At 54.3% G+C, this 21,084-nt stretch overlaps 6 protein-coding genes across 6 annotated transcripts; 4 read left to right on the forward strand and 2 right to left on the reverse strand.

Annotated features, from left to right (window-relative positions):
* Window positions 1-4,211: 4,211 nt before the first annotated feature.
* Window positions 4,212-6,305, reverse strand: ISF_01948 (nuclear export protein Noc3; the record flags this gene model as incomplete). The annotated part of the gene is made up of 1 exon (XM_018845555.1): window positions 4,212-6,305. The coding sequence occupies one exon, from the start codon at window positions 6,303-6,305 to the stop codon at window positions 4,212-4,214; it is 2,094 nt and encodes a 697-aa protein (XP_018707278.1).
* Window positions 6,306-6,627: 322 nt separating this feature from the next.
* ISF_01949 (RNA processing factor 1) lies at window positions 6,628-7,863 on the forward strand (the record flags this gene model as incomplete). The annotated part of the gene is made up of 1 exon (XM_018845556.1): window positions 6,628-7,863. One exon carries the CDS (start codon window positions 6,628-6,630, stop codon window positions 7,861-7,863), a length of 1,236 nt encoding a protein of 411 aa, XP_018707279.1.
* Window positions 7,864-8,828: 965 nt separating this feature from the next.
* On the forward strand, window positions 8,829-9,945 carry ISF_01950 (dtdp-glucose 4,6-dehydratase; the record flags this gene model as incomplete). The annotated part of the gene is made up of 2 exons (XM_018845557.1): window positions 8,829-9,294; window positions 9,356-9,945. The coding sequence occupies 2 exons, from the start codon at window positions 8,829-8,831 to the stop codon at window positions 9,943-9,945; spliced, it is 1,056 nt and encodes a 351-aa protein (XP_018707280.1).
* Window positions 9,946-10,721: 776 nt separating this feature from the next.
* ISF_01951 (hypothetical protein) lies at window positions 10,722-14,309 on the forward strand (the record flags this gene model as incomplete). The annotated part of the gene is made up of 1 exon (XM_018845558.1): window positions 10,722-14,309. One exon carries the CDS (start codon window positions 10,722-10,724, stop codon window positions 14,307-14,309), a length of 3,588 nt encoding a protein of 1,195 aa, XP_018707281.1.
* An 889-nt stretch (window positions 14,310-15,198) lies between these two features.
* On the forward strand, window positions 15,199-16,565 carry ISF_01952 (hypothetical protein; the record flags this gene model as incomplete). Its single annotated transcript, XM_018845559.1, has 5 exons — window positions 15,199-15,236; window positions 15,295-15,526; window positions 15,646-15,783; window positions 15,848-16,378; window positions 16,434-16,565. The coding sequence occupies 5 exons, from the start codon at window positions 15,199-15,201 to the stop codon at window positions 16,563-16,565; spliced, it is 1,071 nt and encodes a 356-aa protein (XP_018707282.1).
* Window positions 16,566-17,188: 623 nt separating this feature from the next.
* Window positions 17,189-19,099, reverse strand: ISF_01953 (pyruvate dehydrogenase kinase; the record flags this gene model as incomplete). Its single annotated transcript, XM_018845560.1, has 5 exons — window positions 17,189-17,353; window positions 17,405-17,417; window positions 17,488-18,485; window positions 18,599-18,747; window positions 18,907-19,099. 5 exons carry the CDS (start codon window positions 19,097-19,099, stop codon window positions 17,189-17,191), a joined length of 1,518 nt encoding a protein of 505 aa, XP_018707283.1.
* Between the last annotated feature and the right edge of the window lie 1,985 nt (window positions 19,100-21,084).

Here is a 21,084-nt window from a genome sequence, read left to right on the forward strand (position 1 = left end):
GACTAACAGTGGCAAAGAAGAAGAAAAAACGAGGTCGTGTCGTAACGTATCAGTACACTATCGATGGATCGCGTTCGCCAACCGCCAGCCGTGCTTGGGTGGAGTTGACGAGGGGCAGCTTTAAAGCTGTCGAAGAAGAGTGGGTGGCCTGTGTGGTGCAGATGGTGGTGTGTGTGTGGGCAGCGTAGTGATGGCAGTGGGGTAATCGGGCGTGCCGCAAGGCAACAGGTCGAGAAGATACCTGGTAACTAGGCGCTTATACTTCGGTGATGATGTAACTACCTACCCTACATACATGCATCCGTATGTACAATAGGTAGGTCGGTACCTGTTATCTGTTATCTGTGTAATTTGTGCAACGGTTACAAGTGCGCGCACCGAGGAGAAAAAAAACAAGTGTCCTTGCCATCATTATATTTCCAGGTTGCATGGGCGGCACGTCGGGTTCAACGGTCAACTTGTTCGACAGACGTCATATTCTGGCGCCCTCTCACAGAACCCCAGCTACGATACTCCCGACACCGACACTTTGGGGGCATATATTGGATAGATCAGACACATTCTGCCGCCAATAACATAGCTGTTTATATTCTATTCTTCCATTTGCTCGAATCTGTGACTTCACCTCCCTTTGGTGGCAGTCGCGCTCGAAGCCAACCTGCCCTGCCTTAGTACGCTGCCTGCCCAGGTCACTAAGGGCCAAAGCCGCCAGTTACCTGGGTAGTGGTACGGATACACCGCGGCACTATGGATACGAGTACATACAGTACGTACAGACAGTGTGCCAACCACATGACCAGAGAGTACAAAGATACCTTGACGCTGTCTTCCTACCCGGAACTCTGCACCTTTTGAAATTCGAACACGTAATTTTTACCGAGGAGCTGATTTAACAGGCCTCTCTAGGTATTTGTTATTAAACAGCTCCTTAGTAACATTTTACCAAATTCCCCTACCATAGTCTTATCAAGGCAACACCCATAAAGCCCAACTTTGGTTACCTGCTGGAGACTGGGCTGAGATGTACATACATGGTGGGTGAGAACTAGATCGTGGCAGCTTGGTATTATTTATGATGAAAATTCTTTCGTGGCGTGTGACCCTGCGTATTTGAAGTAGTAGGACGAAGTAGACAAGTTCGTTTGCGTAGCTTGAGAGTTAAAAAACGAAGGAGGCCCTTTAGCATAGGTGTTTCTAACTTCATTTCTGGAGCGTTGGTAATAGCAAGTGTGTGATTGGAAAGCATGAGGTCGAGACCATGGCGTTCTGAATACTACCTGAGAGGTCCCTACATCACCTTGACTTCCCGGCTCAATCTATTTTCGAGAATAAAAGTAGTAAAAAACATGAAGTTATCACAGAAGAGCGTGGTGCTGTAAGTTGCAGGTACAAAGTGATGCGCTGTGGTGATCGACTCAGCCTGGACACTGTCAAATGCGGGTCGTATCTCGCGCCAGTCCCAGTGTTCGACGCGACTTTTCTTACACCAGAAATCACCAACTCTTCATCTAACCAAGTTGCGCACCCTAACTATCGCGGAAATTTTTGCTCAAACCGGGAACTGCAACATTTATCAGCTATCTGCTTGGAGCAGCGAACCTCACGCGGCAAATTCAGCTGCGCTTGACCACTACGATGACTTCCACCATTGGCGGGCCTGTTCGCAAGAAAATTGTTCACCATCTTGGGTCACCCCTCGCCACCGCTTTATGGTAAAAAGCTTCCATGGTGCCTGCTATTGTAGCTTTCATTCTGCTAAAATCGATGATACTGTAGGCCGGAAATATCCCAAGAGGACCAGGACGCCATACTTGAAGTGCTCTGCGAGTAAGTCTTCAGTCCTGGCAGCTTACCCCTGACGATTGATTACTTACCTATGACCGCCTAGGTATTTGAGCCCCATAGGCAAGCATCGCCAAAGACACATCAAACCTTCCAAGGGCAAGCGAGCAGAAAAGAAACGAAGACGTCTGGAGAAAGACGTTGTCAAAGACACTGTTCCAATGGTCGTTGACCCGCCGGCCATGCCGGAGATTGCAGCACAGGTGGATGTTGGCTTCAACTCAATCACGCGGGGCTTTCAGATCACCGAAAAAGAGATGGAATATGATAATGAATCAAAGGGAAAGCAGAAATACTCCATGGTATTCGTCTGCAGAGGCAACCAAACTGCTGCATTCAACAGCCATTTTCCGCAGATGGTCGCGGCGTCTTCAAGTGACGCTCAGAAAGATTGCGCTACGCGGTTGGTAGGATTTTCTAAGCCATGCTCTGACAGACTGGGAAGCTGCCTCGGTGTAGCACGCGTCTCATCTGTGGCTATCAAGAGTGACGCTCCAGGTTCCAGCGCGCTGTGGGATCTGGTGAAAAAGTCTGTCAAGCCAGTGGCATGTGAATGGCTCAACGAGGCCCAGAGCCTACAGTACTGTCCATCCCAGATAATATCGGTGGAGACCACTGTCGGCTCTAAGAAAATCAAGGTAGCAGCAGTGAAATAAGATGCAAACGGCAGGTGAAGTGAAAGCGCCCACCGCCATCTGCGTCGCCGTTTGCCAGCTGCCAGCTGCCAAAAACCCCATCTGTTTCAGGCCTGCATCTGTTCTTTCGTTCCTTAACATCTTCTTCCTTCTCTGCCGGCTGCCAGAAACCCCATTTCTTTCAGGTTTGCCTCTGTTCTTTCGTGCCTCAACATCTTCTTCATTCCCTGAACCTTTGAGCCAGCATCATCTCTCCCCGCCAGACGACTGCTCGTTGCCGGCGGTTTCGCGGATCGCAGCAATGTCGAATTATTACAACGATAAGGCAAAGCTGGCGGACGCTATAGCTCTGGCCAGAAGCTTTGCAAGAGCAAAACCAGCAAAGCCCAAACGCAAGCCGGGAAGTGATGTCCAATCGTACGACCGAGGGGCGCCGCTACGCAGTGCGGCCCGACAGCAGCTCACACAGTCCATCATTCGTATGTGTTTGGAACCTGCCGTCATGCCAAAACTGACCTCACACCTTTCAAGGACCCGGGGCCTCGAACGCAACCGCCACAAGTGGAAGGCTGGCACCGGTGCAACGACAGGCACCTGTGCAACGCCAGACACCTCAGCAGCCCTACTCGCGTCGGCAGAATTTGACTTCGCTAGCTATATGGCAGGGGCAGAAGGGCATATCATCAATCACCGGCGGCCGAGGACTTGACTTTTTGAACCGCAAGGACGTCCCCGCCAGCGCCCTCTTAGGTAGGTAACTGCTCTCAGGTTGAGGTCCGATTCGAAACGTTGAGACTGATCTATCTTTTCTAGTAGCCCAGCCTGCAGTATCCTCTCAGGCCGAGGTGTCGCGCAACTTGCCCAATCCCGTGCAGTGTCAGCCCACGCCTGTTGCGAGTGTAACTGCAGCTTGCACCACACATAGGCCAGCACCTGCGACTACAGTTCTTGACGACTACCTTGCACTCATGTCCCAGCGCGAGAAAGAGATGGCACAATTTGATCCTTTGGTTGACAAACTACAGCAATGGAACCTCCAGTCGCCAGCGTTGGCAAAGCAAAATGGAGATACGAGACCAGTGGCTCCGCAGGCAGACAAACACTTCGCAGGCATATTTAACACTTCAAAGATAGCCGTGAGTCTGCCGTCTACACCCGAACACGAGGACAAGACTCGTTTAGCGATGCAAGCAATTGAGCAGCCTTTGAGGCCGCCGCAGACACCAGTGCAGATGCCGACGCCTGTGAAAGACCCCTGCGACACAGCTGCCAAGCCGCAAAAGGGCCTTGCAGCCTCTCGTTTTGCGTTGCAGGCAATTGAGCAGCCTGTGAGGACGCCGCAGACACCAGTGCAGACGCCGACGCCTGTTAAGTGCACCTGCGCCCCAACTGTAAAGCCGCAAAAGGGCCTTGCAGCATCTCGTTTTGCGTCCAAAGAAACCGAAAATTCCCCAAGCACAAACAGATTCTCTGTCAACTTGCAGATTCTTATCCACCAAGACTTTTGCCCCTTGTTTGAGCTAAGTGAACTAAAAAAGAGTCAAGGTAAAGAAGGAAGAAAACCGCAACACGCGCTTCGGGCTGAAGCAGAGCCCTTCACCCCCAAATCTTCCCAGAAGCTAGTTGTCGATCCAGGATTTTGAAGGACTAGAATATGCGGATCTTAAGATACGGCGGAGAATATCAATAAATGGATAGGTTCATGTTGTATTTCGTGACATAGCTTATATACATCTATTTTGAATTCATGCGCTTTACCAACAACTCATGCCCTTCTCTAACTTTTGGTGAGTAGTGTTTGCGCAGGAGTTCACCTTCCCAGACCGTGGTAGCGAAAGGGTTGCTCCCCTCCACACTATCACTGAAAGGATTGAAACGCCCATCGCCCTTGCGTTCCTCAGTATTCCACAAGCTGCTGATTTTTCTCCCATGTGTGTGTGCAACATCGCCAAGCAGGGCCAGCGTACCCTGACACGACTTCTCAGGCAGCTGTAATGACGAGGTCATGAGCTGCTTCGTAAACGCCGCGAGCCTCAGCGGAGGGACGGAGCGGACGTTCCAGGGCGGCAGGAGGATGGCGGTAAGGGAGCGGAGGAGCAGCACGGTCGTGGTCTGCACGTTGATGCGCGAAGAGCGGCCGGCGGCGGCGGCAGCGGCGGAGCTCGAGGGCTTGGTGAGCTCCAGGTCCGGGTTGGTGGAGAGGTCGAGGAGGGAGCGGTACAGGTGCGTGGTGAAGTAGGAGAGGTCGAGGTGGAGGGTGTTGCGGGAGTCGTGGGCGTCCTGTCCGGCGAGGAGCGTGTGCGCAGTGACGGTGCACAGGAGCGCCTCGCGGGTGAGGTTGCGCGAGGGCTCGGCATCTTCATCGTCGTCGCCGTCATCTTCGGCGCCGTTCTTGCCGGCCTCGTCGTCGTCGCCGGGGCCCTCGGCGTCGGCGTCCTCGATGCTGTGGCGGATCAGGTCCTTAAGGGCCTCGAGCAGGTCGCCAAAGAAGTCCTGGTTGATGAGGCGGGCGTACTTGGCAAGGCCCTCGAGGACGGCGCCCATGAGGTGCGGCTCGCGCAGCTTGAGGATGCGAAAATAGCACGCGAACACCATCTTGAGCGTCTCGGACTGCATGCGCTCACGCTCCTCGTGGCTAACGAGCGCATCGGCCTGCGTCATCTCCTTGGCGATGGACTTTTGCTCCTTGAGCATCTTGCGTTCGCGCTTGGTGCGGAACTCGCGCTTGTTCTTCTTCCCCTTGTGCTGTTGTTGGGCGGAGGCTCCCCCGTCTTCACCGTCCGCTCCTCCGCCGCCCTCCTTGTCGACGCCGTCCTTGGAGGCGGTGCCGCGAAACTCGGAGAGTAGGCGTAGCGCGAGGAACAGGTTGAGCACAAGCTGGTCGACCTGGTACTCGCGCGACTTCATCATCTTGGTGAGTAGCGAGACGGCCTCCATGCTCGGCCGGCCCTCGTCGTCCTGCCGGAAGAGCGTCTCGAGCGCCTGCAGGCACTTGTGGCCGTCGGCGTCGACGCGCCGCCGGCTCAGCTTCCACACGACTGTCTTGAGCAGCTCGGAGCGGAAGTTGAAGTGCGGGACGGCCGTCAGGAGTGTGCAGGCACAGGTGTAGGCGACATTGGAGATGCTCTGCGTCCCGGGGCGGGCCTTGACGCCGAGGCGGGCGACGCGGTTTAGCTCCTTGACATAGTGCTGGTAGCCGGAAACGAGCGACTGCTCAAACTGTCGTAATTTGCGGATGTCTTTGGAAGTTGTTTCTTTTTGCTCCTCTTCCATCAGGGGTCTTATGCGGTATCCGGGGATGATGTCCTTGTAGACGGCCATTTGCGTCATGAGCGCAAGCATCTGGATGGCTGTGATTTCTGACTCGCCGTACTTGGCCAGCGTCTTGAGAGAGACGATGTTGTCCTCTGGATTCTCGTTGAGTGCCATGGCAAGCTTTGCCATTTCTTCCTGCGCTTCGATAATCTGTTGTGATTCGGGAATTGTGGGTGCCTTCTCTTCTTCCTCCTCCGGCTCCCATTCGATATCGTCCTCGCGACCCTCGAGCCATTCAGTGTCGCTCTCGACCGAAACATCGTCGCCTTCGGCATCAAGGCTATTTAAGATCTCGAGCCTTCCGTCGGCCGTCTTGATTGGTAGTTTGTTGCTCTCCTTGGGCTCCTTCTTCTTGCCCTTGCGTGGCCTCGTTTCGTAGTCTTGCTCCAGGTTCCAATTCGCGGCGTTCTTGAAAAAAGATTTCTGGGCATCTTTCTCGGCTGTCGACGCGCCCTCTGTGGCCTCAGCGGCCACTTGCGCTAGCTTTCTCTTTTTCGGTCCCATCGCCGACATTTTTCACAGCAACAACTATGTGTTTACCAGACAGCTGAGAGTGCTGGGAGGCGGAACTGGTATCAAAGAGTTTTGCTAACAATGCGACAATCCAGTATAGTGGGTCGACCAGAGCATCTGTGACCAATTAAGCGTCGATTTCGGTGCTCACCGCCAAAATTTTGTAATTTTCTGCCGGATATACCACGTCCCTCCAGGCCAAAAAATTGTTATCCTAGGCGGTCGGCCGCTAACTTCAAAAGCTGGGACTGTCAATCTGCTTGCAGCACAGAGTCTTCCATCAATTGTCTTTTTACGCCATTGCAACTTGGCGGTGCGAAACATGGGTTTCCGGAAGGCTCCGACTCAGGCCATGAAGGCGGCCAACAAGCTCAAGCGCCAAGAACTCTACGTGCAGCATAAGAAAGACAAGGACAAGGGACGGCGCGAAGAACGACACCAGCGCAAGAAAGAAGAAGATCGCAACCCCGAGCTCAAGGCCGCCCGACTCGCCAAGAATGCCACCAAGACACTGGACCAGAAGCGTGTTTGGGATGATGTCGACGATGACAGCCTGGGTGCCGTGGTAGACGTGGAAAAGCTAAAGCGCAGACGCATGGAGGAAGCTCAGGCCGAAGAGGAAGCGGCCCTGAACGCCCCGCTCGACCAAGACAACGATGAGGATAACGATAGTATGCTGGACACGGACGATGAGGACGATGAGGCGCAAGAAGCGGCTCAAGCGAAAGCCCGCGCCAAGCGCGCCCTCAGAGATAGCAGCGTGGCCCCTTCGACGACCAGTACCAACCTGGATCTGACGCCCTCGTCGCTGGCCCTCAAGTTCCCTACGCTGTTTACCGATATTCCACCACCCACACCCAAAATTCTCGTCACAACATCATTGAACTCGACGCTGCACCAGGAGGCACATCTGCTCACTACACTCTTCCCGAACAGCAACTACATTCCTCGTTCATCACATCGCTACGGCCACAAGTACTCTCTCCGCGAGATCTGCAAGTTTTGCATTGGAAGAGATTACACCGCCGTCGTGTTGCTAAAGGAAGATTCCAAGAAACCGACGGGAATGTCGGTTGTGCACCTGCCGTCAGGCCCGACATTTCACTTCTCCATCTCCAACTGGGTAGAGGGCAAGAAACTGCCCGGGCACGGCAACCCCACCAACCACTACCCCGAGCTGCTCCTCAACAACTTCAAGACGCCGCTCGGTCTGCTTACGGCCAAGATTTTCCAAACGCTGTTTCCACCCGCCCCCGAGTTCCAGGGTCGCCAGGTGATTACCCTGCACAACCAGCGCGACTACATCTTCGTGCGCCGCCACCGCTACGTGTTCCGCGACAAGCGCGTGACGGAAAAGAGCGTCGTCACGGCGGACGGGGAGAAGATGAAGGGTGTCGAAGAGATCCGTGCCGGCCTGCAGGAACTCGGCCCGCGGTTCACACTGAAGCTGAGGCGTGTCGACAAGGGCATCGGGCGCGCGGGCAGCGAAGGCGACGATGCGACGCAGTGGGAGTGGAAGTCAAAGATGGAGAAGGATAGAAAGCGGTTCAATCTGTGATTTTATAGCGAAAAAATGCAACATTTCATCAAGAGAGCAAATGTGTTTGTATATGGATCATGTTGGATGATGTGTTACAGTGACAGGAAGCTTGCCATCAGAGCACAATTGATTGTACAATCGGTACAGACAGCCTATAGACTAGATAGCAGAATAGTTTCGCCAATCTAAACAATTCTCTCGACGCTCTTCCATTTGATGCCCTATTCTAGTTGCATCTTTCCATTCATCATTGTGTTTAAAGTTGATTGGCTTTGCGCTAGCCTCAATAGTACATTGGTCGAGAAATCAGCGGGCCGCCGCGTGCCAGATTAACAAGCCACTGTTGCTCTGATAGGCATTTTATGCTTTGCATTCGCTATTTTCTCCTGTTGGGATTAATTTCAAGTTGCCGGGTCGGTTTCTGGCTCGAAATACGAATTTTCTCGAATGGAACGGCCACTTGTCGTCACGGAAACCACTGCGTGACGCCTCAAACTTGCTGAGATAGTGAGTCAAAAAAGTAAGGCTACCAAGTTGAATACTCTCTACGCGCCGTAGTCGCAACGAGGCTTGCGTCATCGTGTGGTGCATAAAAGCGCATAACGGGCCATTATTAAGACTTTACGAGGCTTGTACCGCGCTGGATTGCGGGGAAAAACTCGCACCGACACCTCGCTGTTGTTCACCATGGGACATTATCAGAATGGCGTCAATGGGGATAGCCAGGAAGTGAGTGACGGGCAAGGGGTAGTATGGAAGCGGGCACCTGTGCTCATTGGCACAACGAAATTTGAGCCAAGATCAGATGTGTGCAACATCATGGTGACCGGTGGAGCTGGCTTCATGTGAGTTCATCTCCCATTCTATCTCATTATCTTCACCTTTCCTCGATATTGACTAGGCGGAATGTAAGTGCGTCGTGGGTTGTCCGGCATCTCACCATCGCATATCCAAATGCCTACAACATCATATGCTTTGATAAGATGGACTACTGCTCCTCCGCCAATAACACAGCTGTTCTCTCGGATCGTCCCAACTTCACCACCTACGTGGGTGACCTAACCCATCCGCGCGATGTGGTGGACTGCATGGAGAAGCACAACATCGACACGGTGATGCATTTTGCGGCCCAATCGCACGTTGACCTGAGCTTTGGCAACTCGTACAGCTTCACGCAGACCAACGTCTTTGGGACGCACGTGCTGCTGGAGAGTGCGAAAAAGGTGGGAATTCGCCGCTTCATCCATGTCTCGACGGACGAGGTGTATGGGGAGGTGAAAGGCGGCGAGGACGATTTACCCGAGACCAGTATACTGGCGCCGACGAATCCATACTCGGCGAGCAAGGCCGCCGCTGAAATGATGGTGCAGTCGTATCAAGCGAGCTTTAAGCTGCCGTGTATTATTGTGCGGAGTAACAATGTCTACGGCCCGCATCAATACCCAGAAAGTGAGTGTATATCCGGATGGTTGATGTGGGAGATGTATAAGCAGCACCTAACAAACGTTAGAGATCATATCAAAATTTGCCTGTCTATTAAATAGAAGGCAACCCGTCGTCCTTCACGGAGACGGCAGTCCTACCCGGCGCTACCTCTACGCTGGCGACGCGGCCGATGCCTTCGACACCATTCTGCACAAGGGCCAGATCGGGCAAATCTACAATGTCGGTTCCTCCGACGAGGTTTCCAACATTGATCTGTGCGCCAAGCTGCTCTCCGTCATGGGTATGGTGGACGGCCGCAGCGAGGACCCCGCCACGGTCATGCAAGAACCCGCTTTCCGCACCTGGGTCAAGTACACGCACGACCGGCCCTTTAACGACTGTCGCTATGCGGTGGACGGATCGAAGCTGCGCGGCCTGGGCTGGAGCCAGCGGACGAGGCTGGACGAGGGCCTCCGCATCACGATCGACTGGTACCGACGTTTCGGCGAGACATGGTGGGGAGACATCAGCCATGTCTTGACGCCATTTCCCGTGGTGGATGAAGAGGGCTTGATAGTGCCGGATTTCGATCATAGAATGCGCGACGACCCCGTGGGCTCGGATGAAGAATCGCAGCCGGAGACGTTGGGGGTGAAGAAGCACACGAGCGGGTGAAGAAAGAAGCCGATTTGGGCTCAGTATCAACAACCACAGTCTTCTTTAGGCCCTGTCACTTTCCATTACGTCAGTAGCCTGTCGCTGTTGTCTGAATTTCATCGCGTTTCCGGGTAACCGGGGTCTTTAATATACAGCAGCCACGAAGATGGGCTTGTGGTGGAGGCTGCCCGCTAGTTAATCAGCCCTGATACTACAGAGCAGTATGGGTGAATGGGTTGACCGAAGGCAATGAACAGAATAAAAATTAGACAGATAGTAAATAAAATACTAAGAAAAAAATCAGCAAAATTCAATGAAGAGATGTGATTGACAGTTGCACAGCTCTTGTTTGCCTACGTAGTCGTACTTTGAATGTGGTTTCCCTGTCTTCGCCCCCCCCCTTGTCGCCTGTCGCATAACTTTGACCAGTAATGATTTGCTAACATCAGACTCACACCACAACAAGGCTGCCAATCTTCTGCAACACCAACACACAAGCTTCAAATCGCGCGCCCGTCCGCCCCCTTTGCTGGTCCTTCCCCCCTGTTTCTGCTTGAGGAAATCCATAGCGCTTCGAATTAGATACTGCCGCCTGCTCTACGATGCGATTGACGATAGCGCAATAGTTTGTTCCACGTCACAAGGGCGCGAGGCGAGATGATAGCTTTGGCGTCTGCCAGCCCTCGCTTGGTAACCTCGCGCGCCCGTCGCCTGCCCCCCAGCGAAGCCAATCAATACGCTGGCCTGGCCGGATCCCAGCGAATGATCTTATAGAGAAAGTTCGATCCTCGAAAATGCTGTCGCATCTACGCTTCCACCGGCGCGGGCCGTCCAACCCGGCGTCGCCCGCCGGCGACCAGCAGCAGCCCTCCCCGCTGAGCAACGCGAACTCGCCCTTCACCCCCGACGCCGTCTCGTCCCCGGACACGCAGCCGCCGACATCGACCACGTCGCTCGTCCCGCCGACGCTGCCACCCATTCCACGCGTCGCCTCGGACCAGTCCACGCCCCTGCCCGACTTCTCCTCCCCGTCCTCCACTTCCAGCCATCACCATGGGCTGCCTACCATTGAGCAGCAGCAGCGCGGGTCGATGCAGCCGCCGCCTGCCCGCTCGCCCTACACCAACGACTCGGGATTCATCGGTGGCGTCGCCCTAGAGAACTACCGACGCGGCCTGCGGGCGCAGAGGTCGTTCGTCACACCTGAGAACCATGCCGCGCCGCAGCTCGACGACCAGCAGCTGCGCGCCAAGACAACAACCCCCGCCTCCGCCGCCTCCGCCGCCTCCGCCGTTGGTGCGCCGTCGTCTGTTGTTGCACCGAGGCCAAGTATCCCGCCGCAGAGCTTCTCCAAGGTGCCGTCGCACTCTTCCATCTCACCGTCGGACGGTGCAGCGTCTTTTCAGCCGACCGGTCGCCGCCCTGCAGGCCTGGGTCTCGCTGGCGACTTCACGCCCTCCTCTTACGTCACCATCACGCCCATGGAGCCTCACAAGGCGAAGAAGGGCCTGCCATTTTTGAAGAACCCCATGTCTACGCTTTTGATGCGACGAAAAGCCAACCAAAACCCTCCCGAACCTCTGCCAACGCCCGCGCTACCTAGCCAAGATTCCGAGCCAGCGTACGACCCACGTATCAAGGGCACACGTGTCCACGACTTCAGTGCCCCGAGGCGACGGAGCATCCCGCGGAATGATTCCTCACAAACAATAACAAGACCTTCGCCTTCTGAGTATCAAGGGGGGTCGGTGCCGGCGCCGGCGCCGGCGCCGTTTCCTGTTCCAACGCCTGTCCCTCCACCAGCGCATGAAGAGGCGGCGCCGGAACCCGTCAGCAATCAAGCCTCTACACCTGATTATCTCTCCAAAAACAAGAGCCTGCCGCCTGCCCCCTTCCCAGAGATGCGAAATGGCTCTTTCAGAGACAGAATGCGCAGCTCAAGTGGCTCTTCAATGTCGACCACTCAACACGAAAACCTCTCCAGTATTGCCGAGGACAATGCCCACCGCGAATCTGATTCTTTCCGACGTGCTAATCCATCAACACGAACTACACGTTCTCGAAAGATATCCTTATCGGAAATGTCAAGCAGGGATACTATGACGTCTTTGCCAAGACACATGAAGAGCACGAGCTCTCGGTTCAGCTTTGATATGATAGGAGCCGCGAAGCAGGAAAAGATTATGGAGGAGAGACATCGGCAGCGGCAATTAGAAAAGGGCGAACCAGAGAGCACGGAACGAAGAGACTCAAGATTTGACGAATTTGATGAAGATGCATTTGACTATGACGCCATGATGGACGATGACGGTCTGGAAGAAAGGATACCGGGTGTTAATGCCGATTTTGATGAAGAAGACGATTACCTCAACGAAACACCTTACATACAAGAGGACCAATTTGATGCTCAGGATGACCCCGACAATGATCAACAAAACTTTTCTGGTTTCGTTTTTCAAAGATCGAATCCTGAATCTGCACTCGCCAGTCCTGCCTTGCCAGGCCAAATGCCGAACACTCCGCGAGACGCACATGGCCATCCGATCGGCTCAGCACTTACCAAAGACACACCGACGACAGCGACTTTCCCCTTGCCGGCTCAGACAAATCCCGACGATATGGATTTAGCTTTCTCACAACAGCTCTCAGGCCTCGCAGTCAATGAGCATACACCACTGACTGAGGAAGAAAGGACCCCTGGCGCCCGAACGAACGTCTTAGGGTCAGTGCAAGAGGACGAGTTGTATTTCGATGATGGTATAATTGGCTACGAGGACGAATTTGCAGAAGACCTCGCTGCCGGAATCGATCCTAACGACGAGCCATTTGATGAATCCATATTTGACAATGATGATACAGATCAGTTTGGCCGCCCGGTTCCTGGTGCATTTGCTCATGCCCAGTCGATGCGTAAATCTGACAGTCAGTTGAAGAAGAGGGAATCCGACATGACCTCGCGCTTCTCTGCTCAATCAGGACAATCGCAATCTACTGCCCACACTTCATATAGTGCAGGCATGGCCGATGCGGCGCACGGGGGCAGCTCCATGATTTCGCCGTTAGGTAGAGTATCTTCAATGATGGGACCATCCTCAACACCATCGCAGCGCAAGATGGCGGCGTATCAAGCCGCCCTCGCTGCCGCTGCGCATGAGGCTGCGGCTTCTGGTAAATTCCAGCGTAGCGCGTCACCTGTACTAGAAGATGAGGAGGAGTCAGAGTACAGCACGGAAGATTTGGAGGATGCCGAGAAGCAAGAGTCCACTGTCAAAATTCAAGACGACGTGGAATATGAGCCTACGGGTGATATCTATGACGATCTTGGCTACGAGAACATGGACGATTTTGAGCTCGACGACGATGCGATCATTGCCGAGGCCAATGCCAGCGCGTTAGCAAATGACTCAGACGGCTGGTATGGTCAGGAATTTGGGTTTTATGCAGCCCCTACGACGCAGCACCAGGGATCATACAGCTCCAGCGCCTCCGGCAGCACGGAATACCAGTATTCAAATGGCGGCTTCTTCGGACCGCGCAGTGACCTGGCTCGAACTGCTAGTGGCCGCCTCATCTCACGCGAGCCTAACCTCACCCCCATCACGGAACGCTCCGAATATTCCAACCGAAACTCGATCATGAGCATGGCTTTGCCGCCCATAGTCGGCGGCACACCCACCGTGCAGAGCCCCGGGCTTGCGCAACTAGCGATGATGTCAGGGGAGGGCGACGAGATGACGCTGTCCGCATTGTTGCGTCTCCGCAACAAGGCGTGGGGAGGCTCGCAGGCGAGCCTGTCCTCGAGCCGTGAAGGATCGCCAAAGTCTGAGAGGGGCGAGCTTCCGAGCTCCCCGTGGGCCGCCAACACCGCCTCCATGCCGGGACCCACGCACAAACGCCAGAACTCGCTCCTCTCGAGTGAGGGTCGTGATTCTGAGCTGGGAAGTCTGCCCGGCAGCCCGACACTGACCATGGCAAACGCAGCACTCGGTCTGCAGGCGCAGTCCAACGCTCTCGCTGCATTCCAGCAACAGCAGCAACAGCAGGGTAACCCGGTTCGCGGCAACTCCGCGCCCTCTACGTATCCTCCCCCGCGAGCGCACAACGGCCAGAGCATTTCCGCGCCGGTGTCGGCCGCGCCGGGCAGGAACTCGAGCGAGTGGACCTGGTCGCCCGAGGTCCCCAACGCGCCGGCTCGGGCTGCGTCGCTCTCGAGGCAGGCCAAGGGGCATCGCCGGCAGCAGAGCTCGACCGAGAGCGTATCGTACATCATGGAGGAGGAGGACAACGGCGAGGCGCGCTGGATTATGGAGAGGCGGCGCACGGGGGACGATAACGAGACGGAGCTGCTGGAGCGGGAGATCATTCCTGGAGGGCGCATATAATTAGTGGCATTGTAGGTCCGAACAAGTGGCCAAGGCCGAATTGTATTGTGGAATCTCCGTGATACATCTGCATGATACGGAGGTCACTTTTAAAAGCGATGTCTAGCGGTATAAATTTATCTTAATAATACTAAATTTCATCCTTCTCGTCCTTTTTATCCTTTTTATCCTTTTAATTCTTTTATTCCTTTATCCTTCTTATTCTTCTTATTTTGACTGTCTTTTCTATTTACTGTATCTGCATCTACCCACATCTCTCGTTCTACTGTACTTTTTACCTATCCTTGGAACTATGGAAGTCACGACTTTTGAAAGCAAGATTTGTTAACTATCCCTGGATAATACTCTGTATTCATTCGCTCAGTCCTTTGTTATGCCGAGTTATGACGGCTTTAAATTTACATGCTCCCTGGTGACAACGCCAGCCGTAAGTGAGGCTCGGCTCAAACCATGTTTTGCGGGATTGTATTGAGTACAGTCACAACTAGACTTATAATGAGGCTACTCTTCAAATTTCATGCTCTGCTGTTGTTGTGTAGGTCGCTCATCTCTACGTTGTCGAACTGCGATGACTCGTCTCCCCGACTTGGCGGTTCACGCGATGTGTAAGCGTTTTTCCTCATCATGACTATATATACCTATTCATCGCTTTCCTAGGAAGAATTTGATAACGTAGTGGAACTACTAGGACGTGTGCAAACGCAGCCTGCAAACGGAGCTTGCAACAGCAGCACTTGCCGCCAGCTGGCAAGAATGTGCCTGCCTACCTAGTGGCGGTCTTCAAAAACCGCTACCTCCTCGTACACTCCCTCGTTTTTGATCACCACTAATCTCTTTCATGCATTCGGCCTCGACCTCCAATTCTCAAGCTTTTCAACTACTAACCACCATGCAGATCAATCAAGGCGGTCCGGCCACCCCCACGCGGTGAGTATCAACCCTCATGGAACAGGAGGAACCACACACTGACTGGCTCTTGCCCTAGGTTCCGCTGCAAAGTCGGCGGCGAGTGGAAGGACATCGACCAGTTCTCAAACGCGCAGCAAAGGAACATCCGATACATGGCGAGCAGCGGCCGACGAGTAGACCCTGCACACTGCGGTATGACCTGCAAGCAACATGCGGCCGGCTCGCGCACGGAGATGAAGTGCGACCTATGCAATCTCATCAAGCCGATAGACGAGTTCAGCAAGAGCTCTCGGCGCAATGGAATATCCGTGAGCCCCCTTTTCCCCTCCCCCGATCTGAAATCATATCACACAAGCGTTGGAAGTTCGCATGTTTCTAACGAGGCCGAAAGGAATGCCGACGCTGCATAGCATGGACGGAGATCCAGGAACCTGAACTGACGCCGGGACCGCTCGAGACCGGGCACATCTCGCCGGAGGAGGTGGCACAGCAGTCGCTGCGCCAGCAATTTTTCACCAGCGAGGACTTCTTCCCTGACGACGATGAAGACGATCTCTTCCCACAGGTATGCGTACTTTTGGCTTTCCCTTTCATAAAACAATACTAATAAGCTCTCGCTTTTGATGTAGGCCCCAATTACGGACTTCTCCTCTCTCGGACTCAATGATTCGTTCGGCAAAGCCGTCGGCGTCTCGCCCATAGAGGAGTTGGTCTCACGGGCCAAACGCAGCGACCCCGCCCACTCCTCCGCCACCTCCGTCGCCTCCGTCGCCTCCGTCGCCTCCGTTGCCTCCGTCCGGTCGACGCTGCCCCCGCACCTGCGGACGAAGCACAGGACCGCGAGCGAGGTCGGCTCCGCCGCCTCGTCGACAAACGGCGACATGTCCATGGCGACCACGATGCGAGAGATGGACTCAGACGCCGCGTCCATGGCGAGCCGCCGGTACAATGCCTGGGGCCCGGACGGCCAGCTGCGGCGCCGCGAGGCCGCTTCCGTCCTGCGGTCCGCGTCGCCGTCGTCTGTTGTGTCGCCGTTGTCTTACGCGGCGTCGGTCAAGGAGGACAACGACCCCAACGTAATCGGGGACTGGAGCAGCATGGGAAAAGACCTTCCCCCGGCAAAGCTAGGCCGCAAGAACCCTTGGGGGAAGGGCGCAGGTGTATGTATCTTCCTTCTGAAAAGCTCCGCGGGCATATGCTAATCGAAACTTGTAGAACAAGCTGAGCGTCGCCGAGCTGCGGGAGGCGCACGGGATCACCAACCAAGGGTATACCCGGCGCGAGATTGAGGAGCAGAGGGTTGTGCGCCCTCTCGGCTACGATGATGATGATTATTATTCCGACTAATTTTCTACTTGAGCTGCACTACCGCCCGAATTTAGACACAAATTGCTAAACTACTAATTGGATTTGTTGTTATTGCATCCAACTTTGATTATATGTTTTGTCCGTCCTATCCTTCTTATCCTTCCTATTCGTAGAGATGACTTTTAACGTAACATCTGCAAGTAAATAAGAATGTTGCTCCATTTCACAGCACGCCCTGTTACAAGGGCCGCGCTGCTTGATATACGTGCGCCTGACTAAAATACATTTTTATTTCCTTGTAGGCCAAGAAAAAAGAGACGGCACAAAACGAGAAACAACAGTGTGCATGAAACCCAAGATCCCGAAAAAAAAAAAAAAGAGAAAGTTGCAACCGACAACGAAGACCCCCCAATGCTGATATTTCCCGAACCCTGGAATTCCCCCATTTCCTGACAAACAAATACAAGTTGTAAGCCCCTAAAAGATTGTTGTGCCCGCTCAACGAGATAAGAAAAGTAAAATGCCAAAAATGAGGGCCAGAAAAGTATACTTTCTTTGATGCCCAGTCACCCACCCTGCTCGACCACATGGCGTCTATGCCACGACTCACTTGCGTGCTGCAGCAGCTTTTTTTTTTTTTTGCATGGTGAACCAGCTGCATCCTACAGCTGCTGGTCCTCACTGCGGCTGTAGCTGCCCGGTAGCGCATTCACGACCGCCTCGGCGTCGCCCACTTGCTTTCGCTCCGTCACCTCGCGACGCTGCTTGTCCTTGAGGCGTTTGCGTAGAATCAGTGATGGGGTGGACGCCCCGGCGGTGTTTAGTTGCTATTGGAGCGGCTCGGAAGACGACGACAAGCGGTTCAGGTGGAGGTATACGTCTGTGCCGTACCTACAAGGAAAATTCGTGTTAGCGACCGAATGGAAAAATAGAGAGGGCGGGTGGTGTGGCGTCAACTTACCCCTCCATGCTGATCAGCTTTAGGTCGCCTCCAAAGTATCGCGCGTACAGTCTGGAGATGGGCAGGCCGTAGCCGAAGCCGGCCATGGGGGCCTTGAAGTCGCTCTTGTCAAAGTCGGGATCCAGGTTGGGCGTGCGGTCGACGGTGGTGTACATGTAGGTCCAGACGAGCGGGATGGCGCTGCGGGGAATGCCGCCACCCTCGTCGCTAATCTTGATGGTGATGTCCTCCTTGCCCTCTGCTACGATGACCTTTGTGACGGGGAACTCCTGCTTATCCATGCCGTGCGTCTCGACGACGGCGCGCAGGGAGTTCTTGAGCGTCTCGAAGAGCATGTGCGACAGGTGGCCGGGGACGTACATGAAGTCGAGGTTGGGGTTGCAGACGAGCTGGACCTTGGGGGCCTCGAAGAGGCCGTAATGGTCCTCGCAGACGAAGCGGGCGTTCTCGATGGCCTCCTGGGCGAGGTCCTGGACGTTGGTCTTGGTGCAGATGACACCGACGTAGGTGGGGTCGCGGTGGTGGCTCTGGTCGGTCAGGGCAATGTGCTGGCCGAGGAGCATGCGGATGCCGATGCGGGACATGTAGAAGCGGTCGAGGAAGGACTGGATGGTGCTGTCAATCTGCAAGCGCTGGCGCTTGCGCTTGTATTCGAGGATGCCCTGTGCCATGGTGGTGACGACACCGTCGTGGCGGCGCTTGATCTTGTGCAGAGTCTGGGCGAAGCGCTGGTTGTAGAGGTGCAGCTCGGCGGGCCATGCGCCCGTGTCGTCGACGGTGGCATAGTAGCGTCGGGAGAGGGATTTGGCCTTGCCGTTGCCGTTGCCGTTGCCGTTGCCGTTTGTGTGGCCCCAGCCGGTGGGATCCTCGTCAATGGAGGGGTTGGGGGTAGCCTCGGAGAGCTGCTGGTAGCCGCCCATGAGGGCATGCCGTGACGGCTTCATTAACCGATCTCGTGTTTCCTTGTCGAGCTCGGGGCGGGGCAGCTGTGTGATTTCCTGGGTTCGGGGAGTCTTGAGTCAGCGAAAATGATTCGGAGGTAAGGCCGAGGAGGGAGTAGAGGATGACGAGTATTTTGGAGGTATCGAGTTCAAGGGACTGGTCGACTTACTTCAAAGGATTGGGCGTACCAGTCCTTGACCTTGATAACCGAGGGCATGTCGTTTACGCCATCGGGCAGATCTTCCAATTCGCGGACTCTGTGGGCTAAGCGGATGGGAAGCTCTTCGGAAAGGAATTGTGAGGCTCGAAATAGGGTTCCTATAGAGTGCGAATTAGAACTGGGCTGATGCGTGGGTGTTGCGCTGTGTTTTGGCGCGGGCGGCCGTTTTCTTGTCGAGGCACGCGGGCAGTGGTGATGCGGGTGGTTGCGGCACCAAAGCATCACCACCAGCGTGTAGGCCGGAAAGTGTGACTAACCTGTCGAAGGCTTGTCGCCGAACTGGACCATCTGGCGCAGACTGACACCGGTAGCAGGAAACTGTGCATAGTGACGGATGGTGTCCATCAACTTCTCGGAGGCCTTCCACGACATCTCGGGCGATTGCGACGTTGGTAGGTAGCTCTTTGCGCGATAGTAGGTGTCGGAGAGAAGACGACGGAGAAGACGCATGGTAGCGGTCGAGGGAGGACCTGGCGGCGCGGCGAACCGGCCCCAGATTTGCGGGAGGGGGGAAGTCACAGTGGCTGTTGGTACCCTAGGAGGTACCTACAACGGGTGAAAGACAGCGGGCGTCACCGGGCCGTAGTGGTGTGAAAGAGGGTACCAAAAAATCCGCAGAAAATTGTAGCAAACACTGGTAGCACTCCAAGTACCGACAATAAAAAAAGTCCAATATGAAGAAAGACTAGAATGTCCAACGTCGAAGCTGGGGAACGATTTTGGTGTGGCGCGTAGACTAGAAGCGGTACGTTTTTGGCGTAATGGTGATGGTCGTAGTGGCTGTGGTGGTGGTGGTACCGGTACTGTCTTGAGTGCTGTACTGCTGGTGTCGCAGCCGCTGGCGCGCTGTCGTGCGTACAATGACCGGATAGAGGGGGACTCGACTGCCGAGGTTGCAGCTCGACAAGACACAGTGCTATGACGTCGTCGTAATGGTAGGTGGTAATTCGGGCTCGGTTCGCTATTGTTCCTCTTCTTTTTAGACGAAAAATACAAGAGACAAAAGCACTCAGACAGATTGACATATAAAGATTACAATAGGATCAGAGAAACACACGGGCATCCCCTTCTTTTATTCAGGCAATCTGTAGCGTGTTAGTCTACTTTTTTACGTGAGAAGAGGGGACCTCAGGCTTTGGGTCCCCCTCCCCCATGCAAGCACGCCGTCTCATGATTTGAGCATACGAATAACAATTCCCTGCGTAATTTGTTTCTTCCCAACATTCTTATTACCCGACCTGCGTCCTTGCGATCCTGCTAGCCTGCCAGGGGAGGCAATCGGACACGCTTCGTGGGGCCGCCGCCCATGTTAGTGCAGTACTCGCAGCGTACTAGGGGGCCGCCTTGTCCACTGACAGTGCGCTGCTCCAGTCCTCTGAGTAAGACGGTAGTAACCTGCGTGAGAATCTGACTACCCTCGCCAAGACCGGCATTGGCAAGGATGGAGAAGCATATTCAGATGGGATAGCCTAAAATCATGATGGACGAGGCAGATGGCGCCATGTCTCAGCTTGTGAGAGATGCGAAGCATGGACTGGGGGGTGGATGGGGTTCAATCGAGGTTGAATAGAAGTGGAATGAGACTATATCGAAACCATCCTGTCTTGTGTTGACAGGGCCATGTTACGGCGGCTGGAATGCTGCGCATAGACGTACCAGCATACAGTTATAAGCATAATATAGTAGCGCCAACAGTTGTCCTCGTCTAGTTGTTTACCTAGACGGGCTATCAGAGCCGCATCGGATCCTGTATGATTACTGCCGATGCTGTGCCTATCAATCAATCTAGTTTGCCTATCGAGCTGTACAATAGTAAGCAGGCACATTCCTCGTCCATCTAGCAGGCAGTAGAGTAGCATGTGAGATAAGTACAACTGACTGTGTGACCAAGCCTCGTAAAACTCTTTTTGAAATGAAAGTATAAAATTACCAATCCATTGCTGATGGCAATTTTCAGACCCTGCTTCCAAGTCACTCACTATCTAAAACTTCATCCCCAGCTTCGGCAAAAGCTGGAAAGTGCCGGGCTACAAATTGGTGCACCAGTAGTTAGAGGTCGGGCCCTCGCTACCTAATAAGGTACACTACAGACTGGCAGGGTATCTTCAGCAAGCCACGCCGAGAGTATACCATCCACTGGCCCGCAGCTGCAAGCAATTGCGTGCATAGTAGAAACAACTAACAATCAAAATCAAAATGCGGTATGTAGTACTAACCTTCTTGTGTGTCTCAGCCTGTCGCTTGTAGTTCGTCGGTGCCCATGGCAAGCCACACGCTGCCACATTGACAGTGCCACCTTCCTTGCCCTCTCCACTTTCCAGACCCCGGCCAATCATTCACGTGCTGTTTGTCTTGCTTTGCAGCGCCTCCATCTCGGTCGTCCGTAGCAAATCTCGGCCATCTCGGCGCTGCTCGGACGCTTCAAGTTTGCCCGC

This window comes from Cordyceps fumosorosea (genome assembly GCF_001636725.1).
Source record: "Cordyceps fumosorosea ARSEF 2679 chromosome Unknown scaffold_3, whole genome shotgun sequence".
Classification (NCBI taxonomy): domain Eukaryota; kingdom Fungi; phylum Ascomycota; class Sordariomycetes; order Hypocreales; family Cordycipitaceae; genus Cordyceps; species Cordyceps fumosorosea.